At 34.6% G+C, this 8,857-nt stretch overlaps 1 protein-coding gene across 2 annotated transcripts; it reads right to left on the bottom strand.

The window, feature by feature from the left end:
• Window positions 1-1,662: 1,662 nt before the first annotated feature.
• Window positions 1,663-8,599, bottom strand: LOC21403561 (autophagy-related protein 18h). 2 transcript variants are annotated; one of them, XM_024175680.1, is made up of 9 exons: window positions 8,206-8,599; window positions 6,939-7,397; window positions 6,232-6,666; window positions 5,847-6,092; window positions 4,954-5,754; window positions 4,671-4,846; window positions 3,268-3,389; window positions 2,637-3,179; window positions 1,663-2,085 (listed from the first exon to the last, which is right to left on the bottom strand). In XM_024175680.1, the coding sequence occupies exons 1-9, from the start codon at window positions 8,383-8,385 to the stop codon at window positions 2,081-2,083; spliced, it is 2,967 nt and encodes a 988-aa protein (XP_024031448.1). In that variant the 5' UTR covers window positions 8,386-8,599; the 3' UTR covers window positions 1,663-2,080. The 2 variants fall into 2 exon arrangements, with proteins under 2 accessions (XP_024031448.1, XP_024031449.1); XM_024175681.1 differs by having other exon boundaries at window positions 2,637-3,173.
• Window positions 8,600-8,857: the final 258 nt, after the last annotated feature.

Here is an 8,857-nt window from a genome sequence, read left to right as displayed (position 1 = left end):
TTATCATTCCTACCTCATATGGGAAGAATGGTCATTCTAAGTTTGTTTTTTATTTTTTTCCATAATTACCCTTCAATATTATAACAGAATTAAAATATATTATATAATAGTTATATCTTATAATATAATATAATATATAATAAAAAATATTATAATAACAATTTTAATAATATTGTTATATTATATATCATAATTATATAATAATAATTTTATTATATTATATTACATTTTATATATTATAATATTATAATTATATTAACAATTTTAATAATATTGTTATATTATATATCATAATTATATAATAATAATTTTATTATATTATATTACATTTTATATATTATAATATTATAATTATATTAACAATTTTAATAATATTGTTATATTATATATCATAATTATATAATAATAATTTTATTATATTATATTACATTTTATATATTATAATATTATAATTATATTAACAATTTTAATAATATTGTTATATTATATATCATAATTATATAATAATAATTTTATTATATTATATTACATTTTATATATTATAATATTATAATTATATTAACAATTTTAATAATATTGTTATATTATATATCATAATTATATAATAATAATTTTATTATATTTTATTATATTTTATATATTATAATATTATAATTATATTAACAATTTTAATAATATTGTTATATTATATTGATAGATAAAATATTAGTGTTAAATATAGTATAAGAGTAAGTTTGTCAACATGAAAATATTCATGTTCCATTCTAGAGAATTCTTAAAATTACAACCAAACAAATGAATCAACATTCTTTTCCATTTCATTAATATTATCATTACCATTCCCCTACTGTAACCAAACGCACCCTTATTTGATTGAAATGAGAGAAAAAGGAGAGGAAAGGTAGAGAGGAACTCAATCTACCCAGACCCATCATTTTACATCCCTCCACTTATAAAGGGATCCATACAATTCACTCATTAAAGATTTAAAAAAAACCATTTTATTCTTCAAAAACTTTATTTGAATTTGATAAAAAAGAACAATCTAATAATTAAATATATATTTATTCATCCATTCTTTTAACTCTCTTTTCTTTTTACCAAACAACATAAAAGATTACTATGGGTGTATTTAGAACTCGTTCTAAAATGATTTTATTTTTTGTATGAAAATAGAAATGAAAATGTTTTCAATTTCAGACAAAAATTATTTTTAAAAATGCATTTAGTAGTTTTATCAAGCGATTATTTTCAGTATAAAAAAAGTCATTAATGTCTCTTTGTGCTCGAGAGAGGAAAAAACAGAAATAAAAAATAAAAAACGACTAAAAATCATTTTTCATTTCTCTCATTTTACACTAAAATAAAAAATTATTTTCATTTTTATTTTTTATCTTTAATTATACTAAATACCGTTTTAAAAACGTTTTCATTTTTTCTTTCTCAAAAAACGTAAAAAACAAAAATAAAATCAACTCCATATCTTCTCTATCCCTCCGACTCTTTCCGTCTTTTTTTCTCCCCATTTACGTTTAATTTTTCGTAGCGCCGACTACCTAGAGGAGACACAGTCCTCTGTAAACACGCTAATTAATTGGAGACATGACGGGCAAGTAAACGAAGATGTATTAGTGCACCAAGCTCGAGAGTTAAGAGCAAGATGTAAAATAATGCCTTTTGTACGGCAAAAAGGATTTCTTTAATTTTTCTGATCTTTATTTTTTTTTTCTTTTCTTTTCTTTGAAGAATGAATAATGTTACACATCACAGGAAAGAATTCATCCACGCAAATTGCGACTATGAATTTCAATTTACAGCATTTACACGAAGATTAATTAGAAGAGTACGTAGCTTGCGCTAGCAGCACTATGGTATCATTGATCAGCCAACAAGCTTAGATCGTTTCTTGAATCATCAATCAGTCGGTGAGCATTTCGATTGTTGAAAGGAAATAACCTGGAATTTCAATTAGATCATCTGTCCATGTAACGAGGCCAAGCTTTTGACCGAACACTTTGAAACATTTCACAGGCAAAGATAACTTAGCGGGACTCGTCAGAATTCGATAGAGCAAGATATGCTATCCTGCAACCGAAAGAGAGAATAACAAATCATAGTGAGATCACTAGCGAATTCAAAAGCTATCTTGCTCTTTGCAAAATGTAATTTAATGCGAGAAGAAAGGTAGTAAAGTAAGAATAGAAATACGTAAAGAATCAGGCAAGATTTAAAATAAAATAAAATAAAATAAAAAAAAAAAAATTACAAGTAGATGATAGTTTTATTACTTCCACCCTGGAGTTTATCATTGACCACGCAACATCTAAACCTCAATCAGGCTACTGAAAACTTGTAAAAATGAATCGCTGCCTCTAATATTGGAGGACATCAGTGCCCCATTAAATCAAGCCTGATTAAGAAGGGACTCGTAAGCCGGAAGTGCACGTTCAACTAAAGGATAAAAACTTCACTAAGTGCAAATACTAATCGCTAAAGCTCTGTTGCAAGTTTAGGAAATCATACCTAAATTTCAGTATACCAGGATCAACAGCACCTATAAATTATTTCATAATGCCTGATACCAAGAAAAGGTACTGAATAGGAATTATTAAAATTAGAAGCATTTAAATTCCCACCTTCCTCAGAGAAAGCAAATACACCACCAAGCATGTCGTCATTGTCGCCATCTTCTTCACATTTCTCCCTATCACAAGGACTGCTGCTGTCGACATCGGTGACAACTTCTGTTGATTCAGGACACCCACTTAGGGCAGATGCATTACAATACCCCTCTTGGAAAAATTGCTCAAAGTCCAGTGAGTCGTGTACTTGAGCCTCATCGAGAATGTTCATACTCGTATCTGAACGGTTGGAACTCACGTTCGAACCTTCAGAGGACTCACCACCATTCACTGATTGAATACCTTTCGCAATAGTTCTATCAGCAGAAAGTGAGACACCTGTTAAAGTGGATACGCCATTTGAAAAATTCCTATCCTCAACATGAGACACATCTGAGGCAGATTGTCTGGATCTGGAAGAAACCGAAACTACATCTTTGTTTGCAGAGCTTTGGTTCTGTAGACTTGACGCCAAAATAGACCTCCCTCCGTTTGCTCCTTTACTTTTATTGCCAGATTGGAGTAACGATGGATAAGAATCCCCTAAATATCCTGTTACTGTGCCAATAACCAGAAAGTTGCATTAGTAGCTCCTCCCGAAAAATCAGACAATGATATCGTCTTCCCACTACACAACAAGTCTTACCACTATCTGCGTGTTCAGACGAGCCAGTTGATGCTAACTGAGCATGGGAAATAACAGCATTATCTGAATACTTTTCTTTAGCTTCGTGAGAATCAACAGATGAATGTGAGCCAACAAGGCTCCTGCAAAATCAAGCAAACCAAGTTGATTTTTTCCTAAGATATGCAAACAATGAGATAATACGCATATAGATTTTCAGCAGATACATGAGCTCTAAGCACCACATGGATATCTCAAGAAGGTAGGTCTCTAATTAAACACATCACACTGAATATTTGAAATAAGGATGCATCATTCAGGAAATTCTGAAAGCAATTCTCAAAAAAGAAAAAATAAATGTTAAAATAGTTCCAAATAAGAAGGAAACATAACCTGATTCCATTACATATGTTATCAACAAAACAAAGGAACAAATTAATTTCATGGGGTCTCTAATAACGCCAGATATAGTATTCTTAAGATACTACTGTAGGCAGGGAAAACTAATGGTAAGCTTTATGGATTATCTACTATAAACCTTAGTACCTCAATTATCTTCTTCCCTCTTTAGAATGCATTCTATTATATTTTCTTGCCGGTACCCTCTATTACCCACATGGACCTTACAAAAATCTTAGTGTAGGTAAACACAATAAATTAGATGTTCAGAAGCATAACGTATTACTTTTTTTAAAAAATCACATAAAAGCATAATGTGATTACCAAATGCTGTTTTAATGTTTATTCTAAGGGACGTTTGGTTCATGGGTTCAGAACCATGATTCATGATTTTAATTTTTGAAATTCAAATTTTTTGTGAGAGAAAAACACTGTAGAGAATTAAGAACCACGATTCAGAACCAGGGACGAACCCTTGAAACAAACATCCCATAGAGTTCTCTTATTTCCCTTTTGGTTACTGCCAACCTCTAACTAGTCTTCGCATTCCCAACAGTACTGAAGCTGTGGGAGCACATAACATGAATGCGTTCCCTCTAGCATCGAAGATAGCTTTTCTTAACAAAAAAAAATATTAACCACACCAGAAATATTTAAAGCAATCAGATAAAACCACCATGCATCCCAACCTAACAGCAATATTCTGACTCCAAATTTATGTCAAGAATCAAATCTTGATTCATCCCTATGACTGATATAGTGAAATGTGACAGAAATTATACAATAAGATTATGCAAAATAGAATCATATATCAAGCTCTAAATAGTAGTGCAAGCCCAAATGAAAAAAAAAAAAAGGTTGGAGAAATACAAATGTCGATTACTTGATTCTTTATTCAGACATGTGATTTACTCCAGCGAAGAACAATGAAATATACGGCCAGCTGTAAAGTGACAGCATTTGATTTTTGGGTATATGTAAACTACAGAAGATACAACAACGAAACGAGTGCAGCATTAAATTACCTGTCACCCCAATTAGACTGTATCCTACTGAAATGATCAAAAACAGGAAGCAGATCCTTCCGCTTAATTTCAACCTCAGTAACAGGAATCTTCTCTATTTCAATCTCCCCACCAGATGGATTTTCAGTGAGATTTGCATAATTAACCTCCAGTGGACTCATCGTAAATGAGTATATCTAAATATAATAAATGGGATCAGAAAACGTCCCTTGTTCATTATCATAAAAGAGAAATTAACAATGGTGACATGAAAGAAATCCCATTTCATCAATGTAAAACGTACCTTGGACTTCTGCCAGATTGGTATCCTCCCAGAGTTTATTTGAACCTCAGCATTGGAGATATATAAGTGAGATCGTTCATGAGGTCTTACCAACTCCTTGTCCCTAATATCATTATCCTCAGAATCAGAAGTGTCCATGACCATCTCCGAAGCTTCTTGTTTCCTGAGAGTAATCCCAGCAATGCATTCTTCTCTTTCAGGCCAATCAGTTCTTCGGCAAACATCCCACCACTGAACAGGTTCCACTTTCATTCTCAACTCCTCATCTTGTATCTGAACGGAAGAACTTGACCCAGTTCTCGAAGCAGTTTCACTTGCCTCTCCTCCAACTGATGGAAGTATATTATATTGAATTACATTACCTGAAGGACTGTAAACCAATAGATGCTCCAAAGAGATCACCTTAGCATGAGCAGGTTGCAAATCATGAGGTACACAATTATGAAACACAGCAGTAAGAGCTCCAGAGGGCAAAAGCACCTTTCCTGCTGCAGAAGATGCAGCATTACTGACTGTATTGAGCCACCCAGAGTTATTATTCTTTATTCTGCTGACCACAGAAAGAGTTACAGGTAGCGGCGGTGGTGGAGAAAAAGATTGCTGGTTCACTATGAAAGATGGAGTGGACCACCATGGTAAAGATAGAACTGGTAAGAGAGTAGGCCCATCAGCATGAGAATTCTGTATCTGAAGAACAGTCTCACCACCAAAGGGAGAAAGAACAAAAACATGGCAAGTCCCTTTGTTTGAAACAATCGTAACCCACTGACTATATTGACTAAAACAAATGTCCTGGATCACCTGTGTAGCAAGACAAAATAATAGAAACCTCATGAACATAAATAAAACAACATTCAGAGGAGACATTCAGGAGAATCAGGACAGGAACATACAGCAGATGTCATGCCACGATGAAGCTTGTAAAGGTGCACGTGTGAAGAGCTCCAATCATAACTTTGCGTGCCTGAACCCACGTGTGAGCTGGAAGGCATAATTCGAAAAATATTGATATTGTTGCCATGAACTGAAGCAGTGACCAGAAGTGTCCCACTAGGGTCAAAACAGATAGCAGAAATTGGACTACTATGTGCCTTAAACTGAGAGACAACAGCTTTGGAAACAAAATCTTGTACAATAACCTGAAACGATAAGTAATTAGGACGAGCATTATTGCTTGAAACAAAAGAACGAAATAACACGTTTGATATTCCACCAGTTGATGGACTATTTAAAAATCATAATACAAAAAATATGATTCCTCTAATAGTAAAGACTAACCATTCCAGCACAATCTGATTCAGTCAAATGCCCCCGACCTACTGTCCAGCTGCCATTTGATGAAATAGGAGAGCCAGAACCATCAGGTATAAGTTCTTGATAGTATTTAGACAAAGTTTTGTAACCCATGTCACCCAGATTTAGTAGCCCAGCAGCTAACTGCTTACTAGATTCCTTGGCATATCGAGCTACCAGACTTCCATTGCCTGGTGAGGTTGACGGACTGACGCAAGGAGGAGTAAGACTTTGCGGACTTAAGCGTCCTGTGTTTGACTGCAATGGGTTATTTGACGCATAAGCCAACCACCTTGGACCTACGGCCATGGGGCCATAGCCAATATTAACCCCAACCATTCCTTGGACTCCCAACTGGGGGATTGGATAAGTGAGGACACTGAATTTGTTCTTAAGTGTGACTGCATCGAAGCAGTATATCTGGAAGAAAAATACACAAACGGAAAAATGTTGAAAACTTAGCCAAGTTCCAATCATCGAAAGTTAAGTGATCTAAAATCAATTACCATGCACAGTAAAAGGTTAGGTTGCATCCTTCCTTCAGTGATATTTCACTATAAGTAGGTAACAAGAAATCAAATCTAACTCTTTCTGCTTCGTAAAATAAATGGAGAACAATCCCCCCCAAAAAATGTTAACTCAAGGAAAATAATAGTAACCCCTTGACATATATTTGATCAGCTATTGCTTACTTGTGATGCAAGACCCCCAGCCACTATTTGAGGACTGCATCTGACCATATACACTGTCGAGCGGAATCTCAGAACATGAACATAATTGTGAGACCTTAGTGAGTAAAACCGAACAGCAGTTGGAGAGTAAATGAAATTTCCCACTTGATGTTCACTATAACCATTCCTGCCCAACCCATCTCTCCCACTTTGCATCACACCCAAGCTCTTTGATTCCTCACACGCAACAACCAAAAGCATAGGATGTGATGATCTAAATCCTTCATGATCCTTGGATTTTGCAGGCTGCGGCTGCATCTGCAAAAATGTAACTGGATCATCTTGTTTGGAGACAAGTTCACCGACATTCGAGGCGTCTTCAACATCAAGGACTTGAAAACCATTGGAATAACCGAGTAAGAGAACGTGTTTGAACGAAGATGGATCAAGATCTAGTCTGTCAAAGCAAGCAAACAGCACCTGTTTGGCCGAAACAAGTTAAACAATGCCGGCACACGAAATCTAATAAGTGCAAAGCAGTAATTGGCAGACACGCAGAATGTTATTGTAATTTTAAAAAGAATATTACACAATATACAAATTTTTAAGGTTAAACAAACTATCTTCTGCTTTGTATAGTTCCCAAGAACACACAGGAATAAAAAAGAGATAGAGAAAATTGAAACCGTCAATTTCCTATTTTTAAACATTAGGAATCCGAATTAGAATTGCAATTAATTGGCCAATATCCCTATGTTGAACTTATAGCCACAGAATAAAATTCACTGAAATCATCAATCTCAACACCTAAAATTAAACCCAATTTTCTCAAAAAGCAATCAGAACAAAGAAAACTTCAACTTAGAAGGCTGTAATCGACGAAGCGACTTATAACTCTCAATCAAAATGCAACAGTCAAAACCCTTCATTTCGCTTTGTAGTCTTAATTTCCTTGTAACCAAATAAAAAAGACCTTGAGGAATTCAAATCCAGAAAAACTATAAAAAAAAAAAGCCAACGAAATCAGAATCCTTTTGCATTCCGCTGTCTTTTCCTTTCTCTCAATATACCTTTTGCTTTTCCCTATCAACAAGAAATTCAACCGTACTCCGCGATTCCTCAACTTTCTCCGCGACCAAACAATAAACAATATAGATATCCCAAATCCATAGGAAATATAAAACCTAAATTCCATTTCGAGAAAATCAAATTTCCACAACAACCAGAAATCAAATAATGGAAAAATGGAAATACTTTCAGAATTAAAAAATAGGATAAAATAAAAAACCTGATCCTTCTGGGCGTGGGGGTCGCCGGAGATAGAGGCGGCGACGGAGGCGCTGGCTGACCGGACACCAGAGGAGGCGGTTTTAATACAAGATGAAATGAACCTCAAAGAATTGGGAATAAAACCATTGGAATTGCCGTTGTTGTTGGTATTGTTAGTCCTGGTTTGGCTGTTCTTCATAGTCAGACAATACGACCGTCGACCGGGGAGTTACCGGGAGAGAGGTCCCCGCGGAAGAGGCGATCGGAAAGAGCATAAAGTTCCGGCGGAGGGGATCGGGGAACTGAAACGGCGTCGTAGTTGGTCGCGGTGGTTGATGGGATGATGATGATGATGATGGTTTGTGAGTTTTGACCTTTTATGTTATATGTTATGTTAACAGAGACAGACGGTTCCTTTCTGTTTGCCAGTGGAAATGTGAACGTGTTTCTCTCTCTCTCTCTGCAGATGCAATGCTGTTAATTGCAACGTAAGCAAAAGTTTCTGAAATGCCAAAAATGACCCTCTCAAGTTTTGCTTAATTTCAGGGGGAGACGAACTAGTACGTACCTTGCGCCGACCAACAATTATTTTAATTATTAGATTAATTTTTTAACAATTTGATTTATACATATACTTACATTAAAAAATTTTAATCACGCGATATAAAAGT

Source organism: Morus notabilis, unplaced genomic scaffold, assembly GCF_000414095.1.
Source record: "Morus notabilis unplaced genomic scaffold, ASM41409v2 Scaffold888, whole genome shotgun sequence".
Taxonomy (NCBI): Eukaryota; Viridiplantae; Streptophyta; class Magnoliopsida; order Rosales; family Moraceae; genus Morus; species Morus notabilis.
Note: the sequence above shows the minus strand (reverse complement) of the source record. Positions and strands in the feature narration are given on the sequence as shown.

Excerpts from the sequence above, each read along its gene's own strand:
- LOC21403561 (XM_024175680.1), bottom strand. The coding sequence starts at position 8,385 with ATGAAGAACAGCCAAACCAGGACTAACAATACCAACAACAACGGCAAT. Across the intron at positions 4,847-4,953 it reads CAATCTGGCAGAAGTCCAAG|ATATACTCATTTACGATGAG; the intron begins GTACGTTTTACA and ends TATTATATTTAG. Across the intron at positions 3,390-4,670 it reads CAGTCTAATTGGGGTGACAG|GAGCCTTGTTGGCTCACATT; the intron begins GTAATTTAATGC and ends TTGATTTTGCAG.